This window comes from Mustelus asterias, chromosome 26, assembly GCF_964213995.1.
Source record: "Mustelus asterias chromosome 26, sMusAst1.hap1.1, whole genome shotgun sequence".
Taxonomy (NCBI): Eukaryota; Metazoa; Chordata; class Chondrichthyes; order Carcharhiniformes; family Triakidae; genus Mustelus; species Mustelus asterias.
This window is the reverse complement of record NC_135826.1, coordinates 4,930,088-4,957,027: the sequence shown is the minus strand read 5'-3', so window position 1 is coordinate 4,957,027 and position 26,940 is coordinate 4,930,088. Positions and strand designations below refer to the sequence as shown.

General features: G+C 42.6%; 1 protein-coding gene across 1 annotated transcript in view; it reads right to left on the bottom strand.

The window, feature by feature from the left end:
- Nucleotides 1-26,940, bottom strand: part of arid3a (AT-rich interactive domain 3A) — a 102,398-nt gene that overhangs the window by 32,637 nt on the left and 42,821 nt on the right. Inside the window, exons 2-4 of the mRNA XM_078198092.1 lie at nucleotides 21,130-21,202; nucleotides 4,833-5,016; nucleotides 2,669-2,913 (exon numbers count right to left, since the gene is read on the bottom strand). Coding sequence (XP_078054218.1) covers nucleotides 2,669-2,913; nucleotides 4,833-5,016; nucleotides 21,130-21,202 — 502 coding nt within the window. The remainder of the gene's footprint in view (nucleotides 1-2,668; nucleotides 2,914-4,832; nucleotides 5,017-21,129; nucleotides 21,203-26,940) is intronic.

Sequence of the window (26,940 nt, the reverse complement as noted above, 5' to 3'; positions counted from 1 at the left end):
CATCTCTCACGATTGCCCTGATGCCATCCTTAAATATCAGAACCACACCACCTCCCTTACCTTCCTGTCTGTCCTTCCGAATAGTCTGATATCCCTGGATATTTAACTCCCAGTTGTGACCATCCTGTAACCATGTCTCTGTAATGGCCACTAAATCATACTCATTCGCGATGACTTGTGCTGTCAACTCATTTACCTTGTTTCGAATGCTATGAGCGTTTTGGTAAAGTACCGTTATGCTAGTTTTTATACCTTCTTTTTGAATTCTAACGCCTCCATTAACAACATCTGAGTTTTAACTTCTTGTAATTTTCCATATAGTTGAAACTTTCTCCTCACATGCTAACCTGCTGCATTGCTTCCTATTAACCATTAGACTTCCCGTAGTTTTACCCTTCCCTTCCTCCCAACTTGCTAGTTTAAAGTCCTTGTGACCACCCTATTTATCCTTTCTGCTGGAACACTGGTCCCAGATTGGTTCATGAGAAGACTGTCCCAATGGTACAGATCCCTCCAGTTCCAATACTGATGCCAATACCCCATGAAATGGAACCCCTCTTTCAGCCACATGTTCACTTCCTCAATTTTCTCATTTCTACGCCAATTCGCACGTGGTTCGGGTAGTAATTCAGAGATTATAACCCTTGAGGACCTATTCTTTAAATTTAGCACCTAATGCCTGATAATCCCTAAACAGGTCCTCTTTCATAGTCTTGCTTATGTTGTTTATCCCAGCGTGGACCACAACAACTGGACCCTCCCCTTCTAATATCCTTTCAAGCTGGTCAAAGACGTCCCTCACCCTGGCACTGGGCAGGCAACATACCATGCGGGACTCACGATCCGGCTTACAAAGGATGCTATCAATTCCCCTAATTATAGAGACCCCTATAACTACCACTTGTCTTTTTGCTCTCCCCTCTTGAATGGCCTCCTATACCACGGTGCAGTTGTTGGCTAGCTCATCCTCCCTACAGCCCTCTTCCTCATCCACACAGGTAGCAAGTACATCATACCAGTATTAGAAGTGTTTAATGGGCTTTTATCAGAAGAAAAAGCAATTTCAAATAATGCCTTTTTGCTGTATCTTTTTTTTTGCAGTGCTAATACCCCACCATTTTTACCACTGTGCAAATTTTGTACAATTTGGAAAAGAAACAATAAAAATCCAATGTTCAATGATCAAAAGTTACATTGTTTCATCAAGGATTGGAATTTGACTAAACTGTGGGCTTATGAGTCCTCAAGCTTTTAGTTGTGTATCCCTATTCAGATCCACCAACTTTTATGTACCCGACAGGCAAGACTGTTTCTTCTTTAACTGCCCCTTTAATTAAATTGAAAATTAAGTGTATGGGATTGGGGGTAGTATATTGAGATGGATAGAAAACTGGTTGGCAGCCAGGAAACAAAGAGTAGGAATAAACATGCCTTTTTCCAAGTGGCAAGCAGTGACTAGTGGGGTACTGAAGGGATCAGTGCTAGGACCCCAATTATTCACAATGTATATTAATGATTTAGATGAGGGAACCAAATGCAATATCTCTAAATTTGCTCATTATACAAAGCTGGGTGGGAGGGTGAGCAATGAGGAGGATGCAGAGATGCTTCAGTGTGATCTGGACAAGTTGAGTGTGTGGGCAGATGCAGTATAATGCGGACAATTGTGAGGTTATCCACTTTGGTAGCAAAAACAGGAAGGCAGATTATCTGAATGGATATAGGTTGGGAGGGGAGAATGTTGGCCTTCATAGTGAGAGGATTTGAGACTTGCTGCAGTTATACAGGGGCTTGGTGAGACCACACATGGAATAGTGTGCAGAGTTTTGGTCTCCTTATCTGAGGAAGGTATTCTTGCTATGGAGGGAGTGCAGTGAACGTTTACCAGACTGATTCCTGGGATGGCAAACTGATGTTGGAGGAGAGATTGAGTCAGTTAGAACTTTATTCACTGGAGTTTAACAGATGAGGGGGGGAATCTCAGAGAAACCTATAAAATTCTAACATGACTATGCAGGGTAGATGCAAGGAGGATGTTCCCGACAGCACTGGAGTCCAGAACCAGGGGTCACAGTCTAAGAATACGGGGTAAACTGTTTAGGACTGAAGAAAAATTTCTCCTCCAGAGAGTGGTGAGCCTTTGTAATTCTCTACCTCAGAAAGCAGTTGAGGCCAAAACATTGTAGGCAGGATCTTCCCCGGCAAGATTCACATTACGGCCTCTGTATTGCAGAGTGCCATGAATTATCATGACTTACCTCGCTGAACAAATGGGCAAGAAAACTTCCTGTTTTCTCACCCGTTTCATACCCAATTAAGGACCCCACAGTTGAGGAGCTAAGGAATAACTATGAAAAGTGGCAGTAAGTGGAAGAAAAATGCAATTAAACTGCATATATTGAAAGGAAACTATAAATTCAATTTATGACTGAAGGGTGGAACATTTCCCATTTGTCAAACCAGAGTTTACTGAGCATAAACTTGTGGTAGCAGAGACATTGTCCCAACAGATCTGTACCATTCAGTATAATTCTCTGTTTGCAATAATTAAGCTGCAGTGCATCAGAACAACCGTATCTTTCAAAAACTAATTTAAAGACAGATTTGCAATGGTCCCAGTCTTACAAGTGCTAATTCTTGTAAAACAAGCATAAATGTAATTAAATACCTTTCTTTATTTTTACCAGCTGGCTTATAGGACTGCCATTAGTTGTTGCTAGACTTAGTGTAGGCACTTGCAATTTGGGAGGGGATAGCACTGAAGACGTCCCACTAGAAGAGTAGCTATAAAGAGTTGATCCAAAGCCATGTCTTCGGCCCTCTCGTCGATTGCTATCAATAGCAACCTGCAGTTCATTAGGAGAGCTGAGACCTCTCTTCTCACATTCATATGGGTAGAGGTATTTCATATATCTGCAAAAACAGACACACTAGTTATGTTATATCTGAACATTACATTCAAAATTCTAGGATGGTTAACAATACGAGTACAGTTGTCAACATTAGGTAAATCTTCGAAGTAACAATTCTAATCAGCAGCAGCTATACCAATTACAAACATATTTAAGCATGGAACTAGGCCTATTTTCATAAAGTGATTGACATTAAAACAGTTTATTGTAGATTGAACCAAAATTCTCACATGGGCAACTTCGGGAAAATTTTACATATTTTAAATTTTCATCCATTGCATCTGCATTCTGGAAAATGTTAAAACAAATGATCATGAGAATAAAGCTGTGTGAAAGTAACCAGCTTTACAGTATATTTAAATTTTAAAATGTGACTTGTCACTCCAAATGAGGGGTATTTGGCTTGCCTGGTTGAGAGAAGGAAAGGACTAAATGACTGAATATTTTGACTGAATACAAAAGCATGCATAAAATGCTCAATATCCCATTCATACTGGACTATCAAGTTCATTTTTACCAATGCAACAGGCAGCTATAATTATATCACCTATGGATGTCATTTTGCCTGAGGAAATCCAGAGAGATGTCCTCAAATGCATGTACAGTAGAAATGTGATCTCTGGAGTCATAGAAAATCTAGCAAGTATGTATGGTTTCCCTGAGTCGAACAGTTTCATAATCAGCTCTTGTACCAGTATATACAAGATGAATTGGCTTTCGACAGCATGGAACTTAGTTGCAAACAGTGCTTATTTGGGCATCATAAACATAACTAGGAGGAACAAAAATATTTTTGCTTTATTGAGTTTCGGAGCCAGGAGGTCATGTTGCAACTGTACAAAACTCTGGTGCTCCGCACTTGGAGTATTGCGTACAGTTCTGGTCGCCGCATTATAGGAAGGATGTGGAAGTGTTGGAAAGGGTGCAGAGGAGATTTACCAGGATGTTGCCTGGTATGGTGGGAAAATCGTGAGGTGTTTGAGGTTGTTTTCGTTAGAGAGAAGGTTAAGAGGTGACTTAATAGAGGCATACAAGATGATAAGAGGATTAGATAGGGTGGATAGTGAGAGCCATTTTTCTTGGATGGTGATGGCTAACACGAGGGGACACAGCTTTAAATTGAGGGGTGAGAGATATAGCACAGATGTTAGAGGTAGGTTCTTTACTCAGAGAGTAATAAGGGCGTGGAATGCCCTGCCTACAGTGGTAGTGGACTCGTCAACATTAAGAGCATTCAAATGGTTATTGGATAAGCATATGGATGATATTGGAATAGTGTAGGTTAGATGGGCTTTAGATTGGTTCCACTGGTCGGCGCAACATCGAGGGCCGAAGGGCCTGTACTGCGCTGTAATGTTCTATGTTCTATTCTAGTTCATCATAATAGTATCCATGAATTTGAAACAAGATCAAATAAGTACAACAATATTAACAGACAAAATATTGGGTTAGATGTTTTAAAAATACAAATTTATAAAGAACAAACTTGCTTTTATATAATGCCTTTCACAACTTGAGAACAATCCCAAGTAATTCATAGCAAATTAAGTCGCTTTTTAAAAAGTATGGTCACTTTTGTAATATAGAGAAATGTTGTAGTCAAGCTGTGCACAGAAAGGTCCCACAAACAGCAATGAGAACAACAACCAGGGTAATCCCTGTTCTTCAAATAACCTAATAGAATTTTTACATTTTCCCTGTCAGCTCAACAGATTATGCAGAAGGCAGTGGAACACTGCAGCCAAGTTTGCCGCTGTCACTGGAGAGCTGGTCATTGGTAAAGATGATTCATTATTTGAGAACACTGATGAAACAATACATGCCATTTGTATTTTCAAATGGACATTAACCAATAGTATGCCAAGTTTTAAAACTACACTAAATGTTCCAGCAAATTTTAAGCCATCATTTTTAACTCACTGAGTTCTGAGTGTAAAGGCAGCACTTGTGATAGAGGTGGGTAGGTTGAGGCCTTTAGTAATTTCTCTCCAAAGCTTCTTATTAATGACCTCCACTAGGCCCCCTTTCTCAGTGACCAACGCATACAGCATATAGAGGTCCAGAACCTGCTTAGCCATTATGGGAATCCGATTGACCGGAGTACCTAAAAATAAGAAGCAGATTTAATAAAAGCTCAATGCAATAAAAATCACATGATCCAGTGTTATCTTCCTAATTTATCAAGTATATTTATTTTACATTATTAAACTGTGCCATCCCAACTTGTATACATCAGGTATTCTAATCTGAATGTGTTATTACCAATCTACTACTGATTGGATTACCATAATATGCATTTTGCCCTATTATCTCAAATGTTAATAATGAAGTGAATTGCATTTTCAGTTTATTTTTCACTCACATTAATTCTAATTTGCTGCCCAACTTTCAATGCCTTTTTAAAAGTTAACTCAAGAAATCAGTGTCGTTGGCAAAGCCAGCATCTGTTTCCTATTCTTAACTGCCCTTGAGAAGGTGAAGAGAAGCTACCTTCTTGAACCATTACACTTCATTTGGTGTAGGTACATTTACAGTATCGTTAAGGATGGGAGTTCCAGGTTTGTAACCCAACAACATGGAAGGTATGGAAAAATAGTCAAGATATTGTGCGACTTGGAGAGGAACCTCTAGGTGGTTGCTGTCTCCATGTGCCTGCTGCCCTCTGTCATGATGGTGGAGGTCACAGGTTCAGCAAGTTCTGCAGTGCATCTTTTTACAACTGTGCACTGGTGCTGCAGGAAGTGAATGTTTCAGGTGATGGCAGAAATATGAATCAAGCGGGCTACTTTGTCCTGGTTGGTTTCCAGCTTGAATGTTATAGAATCATAGAAACACTACAGTGCAGAAGGAGGGAGGCCATTTGGCCCATCGAGCCGGCACTCAGAAATCTTTGACAGAAAGAAGCCGCCAGAGGCAGCCAAGTGGAGTGAAGCCCTCAACATGGCAATTTGGTCAGTGAGCGAGTTCTCAACCCAGCGATGTCGAAGGCATTGTAGATGATGACTGCCAATATGGTTAAGGTTACAGGCGACAAACTCTGTCGACTCTCTGACAGAGCATCTTATCCAGGTCCTATCCCTGTAACCACATGTATTTACCCCACTAATATTTCTAACTTACCCATCTTTGGACAGCAAGGGGCAATTTAGCATGGCTAATCCACCTAGTCTGTACATCTTTGGACACAGACACGGGAAGTATGTGCAAACTTCACAAAGACGGTCACCCAAAGCTGGAGTTGAACCTGGGTCCCTGGCCCTGTGAGGCCAGTGCTAACCACTGTGCCACCCCGGAGCAGCACTCATCCAGGAGGGTATTCCACCACACTCCTGACTTATGCCTTGCAGATGGTGGAAAAACCTTTGGTGGGGGAGAGAGTTACAATCAAGAGGTGGGTCATCACTGCAGAATTCCCAGCACCTGACCTGCTCTTATAATCAGTATTTATGTGGCTGGTCCAGTTATGATTCTGGTTAATGGTGACACCCAGGATGTTGATGGTGAAGGATTCAACAATGATAATGTATTTTAGTGTTAAGGAGAGATAGATAGATGCTCTCTCATGAAAGATGACAATTGCCCAGCTGTTGCGTAGCACACATGTTACTTGCCACTTATTAGCCCAAGCCCGAATGCTGTCTTGGTCTTGTCTGAATGTTGTCCAGATCTTGCTGCATGCAAAAAAGGGCAGCTTCAATATGAGGAGTGACGAATGGGACTGATCATGGTAAACATTGGCAAACTTCCCTACTTCTGACCTTATGATGAAAGAAAGGTCATTGTTGAAGAGCTGTAAATGTTTGGGCTTGGGTTATTAAGCTGAGGAACTCCTGCAGCAATGTCCAGGGGCTGAGATTGTAGGCCTCCAACAGCCACTATTATCTTCCTTTGTGCTAGGTATGACTCCACCCAGCGGAGTGTTTCCCCCTCATTACTGTCCAGGCTACACGTCTCAATACAGATGTGTGTCAAAATAATTTAAAATATCAACAAGGGAAGTTATATGAATTTAAAAATCCATTTCGAGAGGTGATGTGATGTGAATGTGGGAAGAGCTGTGTTTCTGTGAGCTGTGAGCTCTGGCACTATTCATCTTTTAATCTTTTCCTTTATCCTGATGAATAGCCCTAGTTACATACCTAATCTCAGAATGAAGAGTCCATACTATTTCCCAGGAAGATTTCTGGTTCAGTTTTGGGTCAAAGTAAAGTCATGAAAATCCATGACAGAAAGAAGCAGTCAGAAGCAGCTGGGTGGAGTGGAGCCCTCAACATGGCGATTTGGTCAGTGAGCAGGTTCTCTACCCAGCAACGTCTAAGGCACTGTAGATGACGACTGCCAATATGATGAAGGTTATAGGCAACAAACTCTGTTTTGGCACTGAATTTCAGCATTCATTTTGCTGAAATGCAGAGTACCGATAAGAATCTTGACAAAGTGGAGAAAATAATCCTCATCAAGAATGCAGTTTCCTCAGTTGATGCCCACTTTCAATCCTTGAAAAAAATCAACTAAACGGTACGTCAGATATCCTGATCAATCTGTGGAGCCAGGGCCAGAGGAGGAGTGTCCATGTGACCGGATTTTCAGAACGAGACAAAGACGAGCTCCTAACCAAAACAATTGAGAACTGGCTACCACATTTTCTTAATCTCGACGTGGAAGCTGTGCGTATTTAATCTTGAAGGGGCAAGTGGATCCTGCTTTAGAGGCCTGACCACTGGCTGGTAATCATGTGTATTCATAGCTTTGGTCGCAGAGGTTTTGATGAGGCTGGAAAGTGTCTGAAAACTATCGGAATGCAGTTTGCCCTGCTTTATCCTTCTATCCGGAGTGTGGCATCTGATGGATGCTTAAGGCTGTTCGACAAACCTACTAAGGTTTTGGTGCCTCTAAACTCTGCAGGTGGCAATAATTTGGAGTCATAATCTGCAATTCATTACTAACCATGGACTTTACCCCTTGTCATTACACTTTTTTTCATTTTGTGATATTATATATCATGTTGACAGGTGTGATCTAGTATATCAAAACCGAGGCAAATTTTGCCTTTTATCCTTTGAAAACCAAAGACATCCACTTCTTTATAATGAAATGTATCCCTCAGCGTGTTCCTTTAATTATTTCAATCTTAAAGGCCCAGATTTGATCCAACTACATCATTGTTATACCAGGGTTGCGCGATGGCAAGGTTGAAATTGAATAGAGGCGTATGGGCTAATGGGTATGGGCTAACCCAAGGTTCAAATACTTGCATTGCTTCCGGTTCAGTGTCAAAATTGAATCCTAGTGGATTAATGAGGGGGTTGGGGAGCACAGGGTGGTCATGACCAGGAGTTAAATATCCAGAGGTATCAGACTATTCGGAAGGACAGACAGGAAGGTAAGGGAGGTGGGGTAGCTCAATATTTAAGGATGACATCAAGGCAGTAGTGAGATGACAAAGGCTCTAAGAAAAAAGAAGTCGAATCCATTTGGGTAGAAATTAGAACTAGCAAGGAGAAAAAGGTCACTGATAGGTGTAGTCTATAGCCCACCAAATAATATCATGGTAGGGTAGGCAATAAACAAGGAATTAACTGATGCACGTACAAATGGTACAGCAATTATCATAGGGGATTTTAACCTACATGTCGATTGGTCAAACCAGGTCAGTAAAGGCAGTCCTGAGGAGGAGTTCATAGAATGTATCCACAATAGTTTCCACGAACGGTATGTAATGGAACCTACGAGGGAGCAAGCTATCCTAGATCTGGTCCTGTGTAATGAGACAGGAATAATTAATGATCTCACAGTTAGGGATCCTCTCGGAAGGAGCGATCACAGTATGGTTGAATTTAAAATACAGATGGAGGGCGAGAAGGTAATATATCTCATACCAGTGTCTAGTGCTCAAACAAAGGAGACTACAATGGGATGAGGGAGGAGTTGACCAAGGTTGACTGGGAGCAATGACTTTATGGTGGGACAATTGAGGAACAATGGAGGACTTTCAAAGCAATTTTTCACAGTGCTCAGCAAAAGTATATACCAGTGAAAAGGACGGACTGTAGAAAGAGGCATAATCAGCCCTGGAAATCTAAGGAAATAAGAGAGTGGCAAAGACTGGTGGGAAATTAGAGAATTGGTAAATCTTTAAAGGTCAACACGAAAAAAGCTATAAAGGAAAGATTGATTATGCTGCACAAGATAAAGGTGCATGGCCTTACAGGTAATGCATTAGCATGGATAGAGGATTGGTTAACTAATAGAAAGCAAAGAGTGGGGATAAATGGGTGTTTTTCTGGTTGGCGATCAGTGAGTAGTGGTGTACCTCAGGGATCAATGTTGGGACCACAATTGTTTACAATTTACAGAGATGATTTGGAGTTGGGGACCAAGTGTAGTGTGTCAAAGTTCACAGATGACACTAAGATGAGCGGCAGAGCAAAATCTGCAGAGGACACAAAGTCTGCAGAGGGATGTAGATAATTTGAGTGGGAAAGGGTCTAGCAGATGAAGTACAATGTTGGTAAATGTGAGGTTATCCATTTTTGATAGGAACAACAGCAAAATGGACTATTATTTAAATGGTAAAATGTTGCAGCATGCTGCTGTGCAGAGGGTGTCCTTGTGCACGATGCAAAAAAAGTTAGTTTGCAGGTAATTATAGAGTCATAGAGGTTTGCAGAATGGAAACAGACCCTTTGGCCAACTTGTCCATGCCTCCCAGTTTTTACCATTAAGCTAGTCCCAATTGCCTGCGTGTGGCCCATATCCCTCTATTCCCAGCTTACCCATGTAACTGCCTAAATGCTTTTTAAAAGACAAAATTGTACCCGCCTCTATCATCTTTGGCAGCTCATTCCAAATATTCACTGTGAAAAAATTGCCCCTCTAGACACTTTTGTATCTCTGCCTTCTCACCTTAAACCTATGCCCTCTAGTTTTAGACTCCCCTATCTTTGGGAAAAGATGTTGACTATCTGCCTATCTATGTCCCTCATTATTTTATAGACCTCTATAAGATCACCCCCTCAGCCTCCTACGCCCTGGGGAAAAAAATCCAAGTCAATCTAGCCTCCCCTGTAACTCAAACCATCAAGTCCCTGTAGCATCCTAGTAAATCTTTCCTGCGCCCTTTCTAGTTTAATATATCCTTTCTATAATAGGATGGCCAGAACTATACACAATATTCCAAGTCCCAACAAGACATCCCAACTCCTGTATTCAATGTTCTGACCAATGAAACCAAGCATGCTGAATGCCTTCTTCACCAACCTGTCCACCTGTGACTCCACTTTCAAGGAGCTATGAGCCTGTACCCCAGATCGCTTAGGGTCATAGAGGTTTACAGCATGGAAACAGGCCCTTCGGCCCAACTTGTCCATATCGCCCTTTTTTTAAAAAAAACCTAAGCTCGTCCCAATTGCCTGCATTTGGCCCACATCCCTCTATACCCATGTAACTGTGAATGCTTTTTAAAAGACAAAATTGTACCCGCCTCTACTACTACCTCTGGCAGCTTGTTCCGGACACTCACCACCCTCTGTGAAAAAATTGCTCCTCTGGACACTATTGTATCTTTCCCCCTCACCTTAAACCTATGCCCTCTAGTTTTAGACTCCCCTATCTTTGGGAAAAGATGTTGACTATCTAGCTGATCTATGCCCCTCATTATTTTATAGACCTTTATAAGATCACCCCTCAGCCTCCGACGCTCCAGAGAAAAAAGTCCCAGTTTATCCAACCGCTCCTTATAACTCAAACCATCAAATACCGGTAGCAGCCTAGTAAATCTTTTCTGCACTCTTTCTAGTTTAATAATATCCTTTCTATAATAGAATACTGCGTGCAGTTCTGGTCACCCCAAGTGTGGCCTTACCAATGTCTTGTACAACTTCAACAAGATGTCTCAACTCCTGTATTCAATGTTCTGACCAATGAAACCAAGCATGCTGAATGCCTTTTTCACCACTCTGTCCACCTGTGACTCCACTTTCAAGGAGCTATGAACCTGTACCCCGAGATCTCTTTGCTCTGTAACTCTCCCCAATGCCTGATCATTAACTGATTAAGTCCTGCCCTGGTTCGATCTACCAAATGCATCACCTCGCATTTATCTAAATTAAACTCCATCTGCCATTCGTCAGCCCACTGACCCAATCCGAGATAACCTTCTTCACTGTCCACTATGCCACCAATCTTGGTGTCATCTGCAAACTTAATGTCTCCTGTATTCTCATCCAAATCATTAATAGAATGACAAATAACCGTGGGCCCAGCACTGATCTCCGAGGCACACCGCTAGCCATAGGTCTCCAGTTTGAAAAACAACCATCTACAACCTTCCTCTGTCTGCTGTCATCAAGATGTGGAGATGCTGGCGTTGGACTGGGGTAAACACAGTAAGAAGTCTCACAACACCAGGTTAAAGTCCAACAGGTTTATTTGGTAGCAAAATTCACTAGCTTTTGGAGTGCTTGCTGCTCCTTTGTCAGGTGAGTGGGAGTTCTATTCACAAACAGGGCATATAAAGACACAAACTCAATTTACAAAATAATGGTTGGAATGCGAGTCTTAACAGGTAACCAAGTCTCAAAGGTACAGACAATGTGAGTGGAGAGAGCGTTAAGCACAGGTTAAAAGAGATGTGTATTGTCTCCAGACAGGACAGCTAGTGAGATTTTGCAAGCCCAGACCAGTCATGGGGGTTACAGATAGTGTGACATGAACCCAAGATCCCGGTTGAGGCCATCCTCATGTGTGCGAAACTTGCCTATCAGTCTCTGCTCTGCGACTCTGCGTTGTCGTGTGTCGTGAAGACCGCCTTGGAGAACGCTTACCTGAAGAAGATCAGAGGCCGAATGCCCGTGACCGCTGAAGTGTTCCCCAACAGGAAGAGAACACTCTTGCCTGGTGATTGTCGAGCAGTGTTCATTCATCTGCTGTCGTAGCATCTGCATGGTCTCCCAAATGTACCATGCCTCAGGACATCCTTTCCTGCAGCATATCAGCTAGACAACGTTGGCCGAGTTGCAAGAGTATGTACCGTGTACCTGGTGGATGGTGTTCTCATGTGAGACGATGGCATCTGTGTCGATGATCCGGCACGTCTTGCAGAGGTTGCTGTGGCAGGGTTGTGGGTGTCGTGGTCACTGTTCTCCTGAAGGCTGGGTAGTTTGCTGCGGACAATAGGACAATAGTCTGTTTGAGGTTGTGCAGTTGTTTGATGGCAAGAAGTGGGGGTATGGGGATGGCCTTGGCGAGATGTTCGTCCTCATCAATGACATGTTGAAGGCTCCAGAGAAGATGTCGTAGCTTCTCCGCTCTAGGGTAGTACTGGACGGCGAAGCATACTCTGGCCGCCGTCTCCTGTGTTTGTCTTCCGAGGAGGTCGGTGCGGTTTTTCGCTGTGGCGTGTCGGAACTATCGATTGATGAGTCGAGCGCCATATCCTGTTCTTATGAGGGCATCTTTCAGCGTCTGGAGGTGTCTGTTTCGATCCTCCTCACCTGAGCAGATCCTGTGTATACGGAGGGTTTGTCCGGAGGGGATGGCTTCTTTAACGTGCTTAGGGTGGAAGCTGGAGAAGTGGAGCATTGTGAGGTTATCCATGGGCTTGCGGTACAGTGAAGTGCTGAGGTGACCGTCCTTGATGGAGATGCGTGTCCAAGAATGCAACCGATTCTGGAGAGTAGCCCATGGTGAGTCTGGTGGTGGGATGGAACTTGTGGATGTCATCATATAGTTGTTTCAATGATAGTTCACCATGAGTCCAAAGGAAGAAAATGTCATCGATGTATCTAGTGTATAGCATCGGTTGAAGGTCCTGTGTGATGAAGAGGTCTTGTTCGAATCTGTGCATGAAGATGTTGGCATATTGAGGTGCGAAATTGGTCCCCATGGCTGTTCCGTGTGTCTGGATGAAGAACTGGTTGTTGAAGGTGAAGACATTGTGGTCCAGGATGAAGCGGATGAGTTGTAAAATTGCATCTGGAGACTGGCAGTTGTCGGCGTTGAGTACTGAGGCAGTTGCAGCAATGCCATCGTCGTGGGGGATGCTGGTGTAGAGTGCCGAGACATCCATTGTGACCAGGAGTGCTCCTGGTTCAACTGCTCCATGTGTGCTGAGTTTCTATAAGATGTCCGTAGTGTCGTGACAAAAGCTGGGGGTTCTTTGTACAATGAGTTTCAGGATGCCTTTGACGTAGCCGGAGAGGTTCTCGCACAGGGTCCCATTGTCCGATATACGATGCGACAGCCGGGTGTGTTTGCCCTGTCTCTTCAGGAGGCAGTAGAGATCTCCAACACAGGGAGTACGTGGGATGAGAGCACGGAGGGTGCTCTGAAGGTCCGGATCAAAGGTCTTGATCAGTCTGTTGAGTTGATGGGTGTGTTCTTTGGTCGGATCGGCGGGTAATTGTCTGCAGTGTTCCTTGTTGTTCAGTTGTTGGTACGCTTCTTTGCAGTAATCTGTTCTGTTTAGTATGACGATGGCCCCTCCTTTGTCTGCTGGTTTGATGACAGTGTTGCGGTTGGTCTTGAGAACGCGGATGGCGTTGCGTTGTGATTGGGTGATGTTCGGGGCTGTCTTGAGTGCAGTTGATGAATCTGGTGTTGACGCACCAATGAGACAGCCAATGAACCGGAACAGCCAACAGAGAGATCCGCAGTGCAGCAACCGAAGAGGAGAGTTGAATTGGACTCCTCCGGAAGGCCGCTGCCCTCGACTTGACATGTATGCCCAAGCCGTCAGCAGGTGCGTCAACACCAGATTCATCAACCACACTCAAGACAGCCCCAAACATCACCCAATCACAACGCAACGCCATCCACGCTCTCAAGACCAACCGCAACACTGTCATCAAACCAGCAGACAAAGGAGGGGCCATCGTCATACTAAACAGAATGGATTACTGCAAAGAAGCGTACCGACAACTGAACAACAAGGAACACTACAGACAATTACCCACATCTCCGACCAAAGAACACACCCGTCAACTCAACAGACTGATCAAGACCTTTGATCCGGAACTTCAGAGCACCCTCCGTGCTCTCATCCCACGTACTCCCCGTGTTGGAGATCTCCACTGCCTCCTGAAGAGACACAAGACAAACACACCTGGTCGTCCCATCATATCGGACAATGGGACCCTGTGCAAGAACCTCTCCGGCTACGTCGAGGGCATCCTGAAACCCATTGTACAAAGAACCCCCAGCTTTTGTCGCGACACTACGGACTTCCTACAGAAACTCAGCACACATGGAGCAGTTGAACCAGGAGCACTCCTGGTCACAATGGATGTCTCGGCACTCTACACCAGCATCCCCCACGACGATGGCATTGCTGCAACTACCTCAGTACTCAACGCCGACGACTGCCAGTCTCCAGATGCAATTTTACAACTCATCCGCTTCATCCTGGACCACAATGTCTTCACCTTCAACAACCAGTTCTTCATCCAGACACACGGAACAGCCATGGGGACCAATTTCGCACCTCAATATGCCAACATCTTCATGCAGATTTGAACAAGACATCTTCATCGCACAGGACCATCAACCGATGCTATACACTAGATACGTCGATGACATTTTCTTCCTTTGGACTCATGGTGAACTATCATTGAAACAACTATATGATGATATCAACAAGTTCCATCCCACCATCAGACTCACCATGGACTACTCTCTGGAATCGGTTGCATTCTTGGACACACGCATCTCCATCAAGGACGGTCACCTCAGCACTTCACTGTACCGCAAGCCCACGGATAACCTCACAATGCTCCACTTCTCCAGCTTCCACCCTAAACACGTTAAAGAAGCCATCCCCTACAGACAAGCCCTCCGTATACACAGAATCTGCTCAGAGGAGGAGGATCGCAACAGACACCTCCAGACGCTGAAAGATGCCCTCATAAGAACAGGATATGGCGCTCGACTCATCGATCGACAGTTCCGATGCGCCACAGCAAAAAACCACACTGACCTCCTCAGAAGACAAACACGGGAGACGGCGGACAGAGTATCCTTCGCCATCCAGTACTTCCCCGGAGCGGAGAAGCTCCGACATCTTCTCCGGAGCCTTCAACATGTCATTGATGAGGACGAACATCTCGCCAAGGCCACCCCCACACCCCACTTCTTGCCATCAAACAACTGCACAACCTCAAACAGACTATTGTCTGCAAACTACGCAGCCTTCAGGAGAATAGTGACCATGACACCATACAACCCTGCCACAGCAACTTCTGCAAGTCGCGCCGGATCATCGACACGGATGCCATCATCTCACATGAGAACACCATCCACCAGGTACACGGTACATACTCTTGCAACTCGACCAACGTTGTCTACCTGATACGCTGCAGGAAAGGATGTCCCGAGGCATGGTACATTGGGGAGACCATGCAGACGCTACGACAGCGGATGAATGAACACCGCTCGACAATCACCAGTTCTTTTCCTGTTGGGAACACTTCAGCGGTCACGGGCATTCGGCCTCTGATCTTCAGGTAAGCGTTCTCCAAGGCGGCCTTCACGACACACGACAGCACAGAGTCGCAGAGCAGAGACTGATAGCCAAGTTCCGCACACACGAGGACGGCCTCAACCGGGATCTTGGGTTCATGTCACACTATCTGTAACCCCCATGGCCTGCCTGGGCTTGTAAAATCTCACTAGTTGTCCTGTCTGGAGACAATACACATCTCTTCAACCTGTGCTTAACGCTCTCTCCACTCACATTGTCTGTACCTTTGAGACTTGATTACCTGTAAAAACTCACATTCCAACTATAATTTTGTAAATTGAGTTTGTGTCTTTATATGCCCTGTTTGTGAGTAGAACTCCCACTCACCTGACGAAGGAGCAGCGCTCCGAAAGCTAGTGGCTTTTGCTACCAAATAAACCTGTTGGACTTTAACCTGGTGTTGTGAGACTTCTTACTGCTGTCATCAAGCCAATTTTGTATCCAACTGGCTACCTCACCCTGGAATTTTGTCCTTCACCGCTAGAGGGATGGAGTTGAAAAACAGGGAGGTTATGTTGCAGCTGTATAAGGTGCTGGCGAGGCCACACCTGGAGTAGTGTGTACAGTTTTGGTTTACTTACTTGAGAAAGGATGTACTGGCACTGGAGGGGGTGCAGAGGAGATTCACTAGGCTGGCTTATGAGGAGAGACTGAGTAGGCTGGGACTATGCTCACTGGAATTTAGAAGAACGAGGGGGGGGATTTTATAGAAACATAAAATTATGAAGGGAATAAATAAGATAGAAGCAACAAAGTTGTTTCTACTGGCAGGTGAATCTAGGACTAGGGGCATAACCTCAAAATAAGGGGGAGCAGATTTAAGACTGAGTTGAGGAACTTCTTCACCCAAAGGATTGTGAATCTGTGGAATTCCCTGCCCAGTGAAGCAGTTGAAGCTACATCATTGAATGTTTTTAAGGCAAAGATAGATTTTTGAACAGTAAAGGAATTAAGGGTTATGGTGAGTGGGCAGATATGTGGAGCTGAGTCCACGAAAAGTTCAGTCCGGATCTTATTAAATGATGGATCAGGCTTGAGGGGCCAGATGGCCTACTCCTGCTCCTAGTTCTTATGTCCTTACACTGGATAGCTCGTATGGCACTGGACTGTGTGGTATTTATCCATTTTCTCTTCTTATGACCCTTGTATTTATAATGGTGGTATATGTTAGTTGGTATCCTTTACTTGTCATAACTAGTAATGTCACTGCAAGGAGATAGGTGGATGGTTTAGTTTAGAGGTTGCAAGTATGGTCCAACAAGTCCTCACAGTTGGTGAGGAAAACTCCCTTAGAACTATTGGTGTTGTGTAGTTTGTTTCTGTATTTTTGTTATATTGGGGTCAAAGAATCTCTGACGGATTCCTGTAAAGGTGTAAATAGAGCACATATCCTGGAAAAGGACATTATGAATGGCACCTCTGATATAGCGGGAGATGGAGAAACTATGATTTGCCCAAGTGTGGTGTGAGAATCTTTGGCTGATCAGCATTTTCTATACCTATAATCAATATTCTATATTCTCCTTGGCTGGATATGCAATGGCAGTAGCTACTTTGAAAATCTTGGAATGTAAGTTATGAATATCCTGTAAGCAAGGATGCGCACTGTTATGCCATGTACACATGGCTTCAGCTTTTTATCCTGTTTTCCTTCAATCTCTGAAATATCTTTTCATTGTTTGCATCTGTGGAGACACGGTTTGTAATGAATAATCCGAATCAACTGCTCCCTTGAGACTTGCTGTACGTGTAAAAATGATTATGCTGTACTGTATCAATTCTTGTTTGTACAAATGTGAACAATCTTCACTAAAAGGATTTATAAAAATGTTTTGAAAAATCCACTTATCTAAATGTTAACAAAGCAGATAAGAGATGATCATCCACTTTTCCTCCTTTTCTATTCTGAAAATGTTAAATCTTGCTGGACTGTGGGTACAGTCATACCTGTCCTGCCTCAACCAAGAGAACATTTTCATGCTTAAGCCTAGAAAATTAGTGTTGACATGCTATTTGAACATCCAAAATAAATCCCCTATCAGACAAAGGCTCACTAATTCATAATTCCAAAAAGGGCACTGATCAAGAGTAGATACTTTTGCAAATGTTAAATAGCCATGGATTATAATAAATGGCAATCTGCATATTATGCTGCACCTTATTGAAAAAAAAAGATTCTTCATTAACATTTCAGTCTTCAGCTTCAATGGAACGCACATACCCAAAGCATCAGAAATTGTCATCAATACATTTTCAGGTACGTTTCAGATTTTAAAAATTTTTTTCCTATCATTGGTGTGTCGGGTGGGGGTTAGTTTATAATTGATGTATTAAAAACTTAAAATGTGGGAAACAATAAAATCCAGAAAGTAATTACCAAGGACACCAACAATCACTATGGTTTGACTCTATCCACACATCAAAAAAATTAAAACTATAAGGCAACTATGGGTCATTATGGCTAAAAAGGTTCAATTCATTTGCAGGCCGAATACAAGTTATTAAGCTTTAAACATGCTAGTTCCATTAGTTCAGGTAAGTTCCACTGCTCATTTTGGGATTAACAATTAGAGACTGTTAACCAGATTTTCTAATGGCTGTAGGCTGGTGTAGACTATACAAATGGTAATTTTAAACTGAGGAAAACAAGATTAGATATTTTACAAATAAGATGCTAACAAAGAAGTTCGGACAACATTAATTACTGTAAAAACAAATTGTCACAAATCAGAATGTTATAAATACTACAAATTCACTACTGGCACAAAATCTTAATATCAATTAAATTTTGATTGGGAATTTTCCCATCAGAGACATTTCTGTAACCAAAACAGGAAGATTTCTAATCTCCAGAGTACATGGCAATAAATGTGCTAGGTCAAGTCCCGAATCTGGAAGCATGGTGCATTGGGTAACATGACAACAGTAGAAAGATTCAATTTGCTAGGCTCTTACAACAGAAATTTGAAATTGCAGCGTTTTGTCTTTTTAATATTTTGCCAGACTTGGTCTGACTTTTTTTTAAAAATACAACAGATTCTAACTACTATGTTATTCTTCTAACTTGAATTCCAAGATTTCAATGTCTGTGAATTTTGTTGGTATCTATGTTACTTAATCTGCTGCTGTGTACAACTTCATGCAAACACTCAAGTAAAACTGAGTTTAATGAATTTATCGCCAGACTATAAAAAGCAGATTTAATAGGTGTACCAGGAATTGGCACAGATATACTAGGGCTCTCTAAATCCAAATTAAAAGATGAAAAACAGCTCTTCCCAAGATGCTGAGTCCTGAAAAGGACAGAGTGCAAGCACAACGTGACTTTATCAAAAGATGGTTTTTGGCACTTTCATAACAACCCAAGTATGGATTTATTTTTCAAAAAAAATGTTCTAGTACAATTATGTTATGTAATACAAATTATCTGCAATAAAGATAGTTATTACAACCACCAGTATCACCTCAAATATCTTGTTGGGGACGGCATGGTGGTACAGTGGTTAGCACTGCTGCCTTACAGCACCAGGGACCCAAGTTCGATTCCCAGTTTGGCTCACTGTCTGTGCGGAATCTGCACGTTCTCCCCATGTCTGCGTGGGTTTCCTCCGAGTGCTCCAGTTTCCTCCCACAGTCCGAAAGACGTGCTGGTTAGGTGCATTGGCCATGCTAAATTCTCCCTCAGTGTACCCAAACAGGCGCTGGAGTGTGGTGATTAGGAGATTTTCACAGTGACTTCATTGCAATGTTAATATAAGCCTACTCGTGACACCAATAAATACACTTTAAACTTTATTTACAAAGAAAAAATGTTGATAAGAAAACAGTAATATTTTGGAATTTTAATCATTTAAGATTTGATTTGTCACAGGTATTAGTATACAGTGAAAAGTATTGTTTCTTGCTCGCTATACAGACAAAGCATACCATTTAGAGAGAAGGAAACAAGGGAGTGCAGAATGTAGTGTAATAGTCACAGCTAGGGTGTAGAGAAAGATCAACTTAATGCGAGGTAGGTCCATTCAAAGGTCTGATGGCAGCAGGGAAGATGATGTTCTTGAGTCGGTTGGTACGTGACCTCAGACTTTTGTATATTTTTCCCGATGGAAGAAAGTGGAAGAGAGAATGTCCGGGGCGCGTGGGGTCCTTAATTATGCTGGCTGCTTTGCCGAGGCAGTGGGAAGTGTAGACAGAGTCAATGGATGGGAGGCTGGTTTGCAAGCTGGATTGGGCTACATTCACAACCTTTTGTAGTTTCTTGCAGTCGCGGGCAGAGCATGAGCCATACCAAGCTGTGATACAACCAGAAAGAATGCTTTCTATTGTGCACCTGTAAAAGTTGGAGAGAGTCGTAGCTGACATGCCAAGTTTCCTTAATCTTCTGAGAACGTAGAGACGTTGGCGGGCTTTCTTAACTATAATGTTGGCATGGGGGGGGGGGGGGGGGGGAAGACCAGGACAGGTTGTTGGTGATCTGGACACTTAAAAACTTGAAGCTCTCGACCATTTCCACTTCATCCCCGTTGATGTAGACAGTCCTGAAGTCGCTGACTATCTCCTTTGTTTTGTTGCCATTGAGGGAGAGATTATTGTCGTCGCACCAGTTCACCAGATTTTCTATCTCATTCCTGTACTCTGTCTCGTCATTGTTTGAGATCCGACCCACTATGGTGGTGTCGTCAAACAAATCGAGTTGGAGGAGATTTTAGCCACCCAGTCATAGGTGTATGAACAGTATAGGAGGAGGCTGAGAAGACAGCCTTGTGGGGCGCTGGTGTTGAGGATGATAGTGGAAGAGATGTTGTTGCCTATCCTTACTGATTGTGGTCTGTGGGTTAGGAAGTTCAGGATCCAGACGGAGATGGAGGAGCCGAGGCCCAGGTTACAGAGTTTGGAGATGAGTTTCGTAGGACTAATGGTGTTGAAGAATACACAATGAGGCATTTTATGCAGTTGAAGTTAAATATTTCAGATATCAATAGCTTTCAAGATGTCAACTAACTATAATCAGAAAACTGCTCAAAATTGACACCTTGGTTCAATCCCTAGTTTGGGTGTGATTCAATTTTAGCTACAACCATTGCAGTGACAGCTACAGTTGGCCAGAGCTTCGATAAGGATAATAAAGACAAAGAAAATTAATCATTCTTCCTGGATGCAGAGGTTCATGTTGAAATGTCATCAGTGTATATCACTGAGGACACAATCTGTGTAACTGCCAGCCCCCAACTTGTGGGGAAGCAGTGGCATAGTGGTAGTCACTGGACAAGCCCTGGAGACTGTGGCACTGTGAAATTTAAATTCAATAAAAATCTGGAATTTAAAAAAGTCTAATGATGGCCACACATTTGTTAAATGTCATAAAACTCCATCTGGTTCACTAATGTCTTACAGGGAAGGAAATCTGCCAGCCTTATCTGGTCTGGTCTACAGGTGACCCCTGAACCACAGCAATGTGAGTGACGCTTAAACACCCTCTGAAATGGTCTAGCAAGAGCAATTAGAGGTGGGCAATAAATGTTCGTTCAGCCAGCATCGCCCTCATAAATGAATAAAAAATACAGTTGAATAGCCTGCCAGCCAGTACTTACTGGATTGGCTCTCACATGAAGTAATAATACAGCTTATTAGCAGGTTACCAACCAGGAGGAGTTAGAGGGAGAGGGAGAGAGAAAACAGGGAAAAAATGAACATCTTTACCTCTCTTCTGCATGAAACTGAAAAGGTCGTCCAAAAATTCTTTCCTTCTTGGATCACTGTCTAGCTCATAGAGCTGTAAAAGAGCACAACATAATTCTTGAAATTGGCAAACAGACAAGTTACCACATGCAAATGATCCAAATCCAAGTGGGTTGAATAAAGATAGTCTCTAGTACGCATTTGGATACTTAACACAAATACATTAATTGTTCTCTAGCCATCTCTTAAAAGGACTTGTCATTAAGCAAATAGAAAGTAATATGCACATACACTGAATAAATAAATAACGGAATTATTTCACATATACCATGGAAATTGATCTTTAAGTGCAATCATTTCCACTTGCTGTGGTCAGCAAAATAGAATCTGACATTTACAAGTCAGAAGGGTGTTTCACCACTGTACCTTGTACAGGTTTTTAGCACAACTACAATTATTTAATCTAATCTTTTGCTCACATTTATTCTTCCTTTTCAAACGCTTATCCAATTTTATTTTAAATGTTATAGTGCCTTTACCCATAGCCACTGAATAAAGTATTGAGTATCCATGTAACTCTTTGAAGACAATTTATTCTAATCTCTTATTTCACTTTTCTACTGGTTATCCTGAATCTATGGCCACCATGCTCTCTCTCTTCCCACCCCCCCAACCATGCTTTTCCCAACCCCTCCCCACCATACCCACCTGGACCGGCAAGGGCTCAGTTAGGGGCTAAAATACCATCACCAACACGCCAATTTTCAATTGTCACAATCTTAAATGGAGGTAGTCTAGCCATCAGGAATTCTCCTGCTAAAAAGTGGGAACTACAAAAGTCAAGGTCTCTAGGCAAAAGTTGTAGTTTGATGACATCAGTGATGTCACAACATAATGTTCATTTGAAGACAATGGAAATTCTTGTACTCTCAGATGTGCTGACTGGCCAAAAGGCCAAGCTAAATATACAAGAATGAATCCTCTTAGAGCACCTTGTGGGCTTGAAGAAGCAGATATGTCCTCCCCCGTAGGCCTTACAAGCAGTCAGAGCTTCACCATTCACCCTAATCCACAGTCCTGGCGTTCCACTGGTCGCATGGGAACACAACCCTGCACTGCAATTGCCCTGTAACTCCATCTTCTTCTTTATTGGTTGGTTCCAGCTGCGGATCCCCACTGCCAAATTCCACCTCTGTTCCTCCCACTCGGGTACTGAACCGGAACCCCAAGAAGCAAGACTAGACCCCAACAAATTTATTATTTGGCTTCGCTCTACGAGTAATTGCACTGACAAATTAGAGATTTTTAATAGCAAAACAAAAGCAGCTTAACTATTAACAGTTAAACAATATTTTAAAATGAAAGGAAACAGCTTTAATTTAACTTACCACTGAAATAAGCAACACTCTTCTTAGTCTTATAATGCCACTTTAAATATAATTATCGCCTAGAAATATACTTGCTATAATGAGCACAGACAGTTTAGAAATTTTCAGAGAAATGAGTTTCAGAGCAGCTTGTAGTACTGTCTTCAAACAAACCTAGCCAGAACTGAAAAGCTGTTTCTCTGCTATAGACCTACCTCCTTCCATTAACCACAATCATGTGACCCTGCCTACCTAAACCCACATTTCATTCCCTTAATCAAAAATCCCAGGGAATCTTTTTTGTGAACAAAAGTTCATTTGCTCCATCCTAATTAACATAACATGTAAAATGAGTAATTATGAGTAGAGTAATTAATGGTACATTCTTTCACAAAATGTGTCACCTCACATTTCTCCATGTTGTGCAATTTACTAACCCGCGTCTTCTCTTTAAATCACTCAGTCCTCTTCATGGTTAACCAAATCTCCATTTTGGAGTCATCTATAAATTTTAATATCACGCCTCCTAGACCCAATATGTAATTTGCCCACAGTCCGGGAGAAGCAGGCCCAGAAGAAGAATGGAGTTGCAATTAAAAATAAAGATGGAAAATGGAAGGACAAAAATGTAGGTATTATATCAAAAGTCAAAAAAAGCAGAATAATTGGTCCCAAAAATTAAGTTTCAGCAGCTATTCATAGATGTTGATACTAAAACTGAAACTGCTGACAGACGGACAGAGGAGTTCCCATTCACTGAATGGAGGTTGGAATCATGACAATCCACATAAAGTACGTTGACGGCATTCTGACAACGGGAAGTTAGGCTTCTTAAACCAAAAGTGTACAAAATTTATACTTAATCAAAAAAAAGAGAGTTATGGACACCTCTGTTTGCATACCACTTGTCTTGAAAATATCCATCAACTGCTAGCTACTTTGATCCTGTCGTATATATATTTATCAGATTCCCGATCACCATCCGTCTAAAGTTTAATCAGAAACTTCCTACAAGCCCCCAGCAAATATGTTTTTGAAAATCCATACCTTAAAATATCTACAACATTTCTTTATTAATAAACTCCATTATTTTCTCAGAGTTCTGTTGTGTCAAGTATGACTTGCCTTTTAACATCTGTGCTGGTAGTTCATAATTAATACATTTGTTTCATCAGTCAGATGCAGAGAGAATGGAAGGGTACATCACAAATCTAATTTTGCCAACTGTGTTGTTTCTTTCCAGGGATGCGGAGAAAAGAGCCACAATCACCTTGGATTTTGTGGTCAGCATCAAAGCAAGTGCACACACCATTGATCTCAATGAAAGCTGTGCTGAGAGATCTAGCAAGATCTGTGGCAAGAACTTTATCATTCTCAATTTTTTTATTCTTTTGCGGAATGTGGGCATTGCTGGTCCAGCCACCATTAGTTGCCCATTCCTAACTGCCTCTGAGAAGTTGGTGGTGAGCCACCTTCTTAAACCGCTGCAGTCCATGTGGTGAAAGTACATCCACAGTGCTTTTGGGAAACAGGTTCCAGCATCATGATCTGACAACAATGAAGCAATGGCGACATAGTTCCAATTCAGGATAGTGTGGGGGTTTAGGTTTGGGGGGGGGGGGGGTTGGAGACCTTATGGTTGTAGTGTTCCCATGCATCTGCTGTTCTTGTCCTTCCAGGTGGTAGGTAGGGTCTGCAGTTTTGAAGGTGCTGGTGAAGGAGGCTTATTGAGTTGCTGCAGTGGATGGTACACACTGCTTTCACTGCACACGCGGTGGAGAGAGTAAACGCTTAAAGTGATGGATGGGGTGTCAAAGGGGCTGCTTTGACCTGGACGTGTCAAGCTTCTTGAGTATTGGGACTACACTCATCCAGGCAAGTGAAGGGCATTTCATCATTCTCCTGACTGGAGCCTTGAAGATGGTGAACAGGCAACTAATTATAGCTTAGTGAATGTGCATCACCAGCATCAACCTTGTTGTACCTGTTAATTCTCAGATACTTTCGACAAGTTTACTTACTACAAGGTTTTACCCCGGTGCCCTTATTTGCAAGATGGACAAAGGACAAACACAAGTAAAGGTTCAACAAGTTTATTAATAACACTATTAACCCTTAAATTACCCACATAAAACAAGAGGATACCCCATATTCAAGTATACTACCCGCAAGATGGTTTGGTTAAACTGCAGGCTTGATTCTCTGAGTCCCTCTGGTCCGTCGTCACGAAGGTGAGTCTCGATGGCAGCTTCTTCTTTCCTTCCTTCTCTGGTCAGTCTTCCGAATAGTCGAGGCTGCCTCCCTCGCCAAGTCTTCGCTGCTCGTCTGTCTGAAAAATGTGTCCCTTTATCCCCCTGCCTGCTTGCCTTTCCAGAAACTTCTCTGGCTTCCGGCCAATGAGGTCCCAGGAGGGGGTTCCAATACCCAGTGGGTTTCTTGATGTCTGCCTGACAGGACACCAGGGTCCGCCCCCAGGTGTCCCATCTCCATGCTGTTGCTTACATGTAACTGCAGGAACTCTCGGTGACAGAAAGTCTGGCCCGATCTGGGCTTCTAACAATAGGCCGGTGCATTTCAATGAGGTGCAATGGTCTCCTGAGAGTGCAACGACCTTTGATGGGTGGTTGATGGGTCAGGCCCAGACATGTTGGTATATTTGTACAATTGACCTGCCTGAGGTTTGACTCTGTTTGATTTTAATATGCCCAATTCTTTAATTTAGGATATCCAATTTTATCGGCCTTAAAACTAGGCCCTGTTTATATCACCACAACCTGGAGCAATGTTATTATATTGTCCAATCAGCCAATCACATTAAAGAATTCCCACAGACAGCTGTCCAGAAAATGAGAAGCACTAATAATTGGTTCAGTTTTGTAAAACTTTGCACAGAATGAAATTAAGACTGAGACATATATGTGCAATTAAGATAGAAGCTAGAATATTATGAAGATTAACTTAAAATTATTTCAAAGATCTTTTTAAAAAGAATCTAGTAATTACTCATGAAAGAGACATTTAACAACAGTCCACAAATATAACATTTCAGGGTTAAATCGGATGTTCAGGAAGCAGCATCATTTCTCGTATTGCCATTAAAAGCTCATTTTACAGCTCACCGAGCAAGGCTTAACTTTGTAAAATTGAGCTTCTACAAGTGCGAAAAAGGGCAAGTTCTTGCCAGACAATTGTATTTCATGTTTTTTGGAGAGCCCACAGCGCAGCAATGAATGGCAGACTGCAACTTCAGTGTTTCCACATCAAATCAATGCTTCCTGGAAATCCTGCAGTTGGTAGTCAGAATCAGAGGGGTACGGTCAATGTTTGCCATTAAAGTACCACAAATTCAGGGCCAGTCGAATTCATAGTTGACATGGATATTTCAAATAACAATTTTGCAAAATGTACTTGATGCGACATGGTTACAGAAGCTTTGAAAATAGTACTGATTGTTACTTTTCAAAGTACCCAAGTGACAAAACTCTGCTAACTGGAAATCAATTTTTGGATTAAAAATCTATTTTTTAAATGCTCACCCCTTTTTATTTGTAGTAGATTATTCAAAGTTCTAGCAATCATGTTGCATTTGCTGTAGATAAAGTCTTGTGGAATGCTATATTGCATGAGCAATTTATTACATTCAGTGCATGCATGCTGCTGTCTTCACTGGTAAGAAACCATCAGGTTTCAGGGCCCAGAGGCTTAAAAGAGCATGAGAAGAAACGAGACAGAACGGCCTGGTGGTGCTTATGGTGGGGCTCAGTCTGTGGACTGCCTGCATTCGTAAAAATCAACTGTAACATCACAGGGAACCAGGTAAGTGACTAATTGGTGAGTATTTTGCTGGTTTATCTTTTAAGAACTGGTACAAATTATTGGCAACTGTGAGGTTGTATTAGTCGTGAAGTTTTATACTAGTGGTGGTAAAGCTTATTGGGAGTAATAGGGTTTATTAATTAATTGAAGTAATAAACTAACATAATAAAAATGGCAGGACAGGTGACGTGCTGTGACTTTAGAATGAGTGTATTCCTGGACACCAGTGTGATCCAGAATAAACCCGTCTGCAGCAAGTGTCAACAGTCTGAGGAGCTTTGTTCAAGAGTTATGAGCTGGAGGTTGAGCTAGACACTGATGTGATGCACCAGGGAGGAGGAAAGTTAACGAGACACTTGGTACCAGGAAGCAGTCACACCCCTTAGACTGCGCAGCTCTTTAGATTTGCTCACTAGTCAGGGACCGCAGAGTGTGATAGCAAGTCAGGTAGGTAAGGGGATTCAGCAGGTAGTGTTAGAGATGGGGAGGTGGAGGATCTGTTTGTCATGGTCCACCTGGGAACCAATGACATAGGTAGAATTAGGAATGATGTTCTGCTGAGAGAATTTGAGGAGCTTGGGTCCAAAATGAAACGCAAAACTTCAAAGGTAATAACTTCTGGATTGTTACCCGAGCAGCATGCTAATTG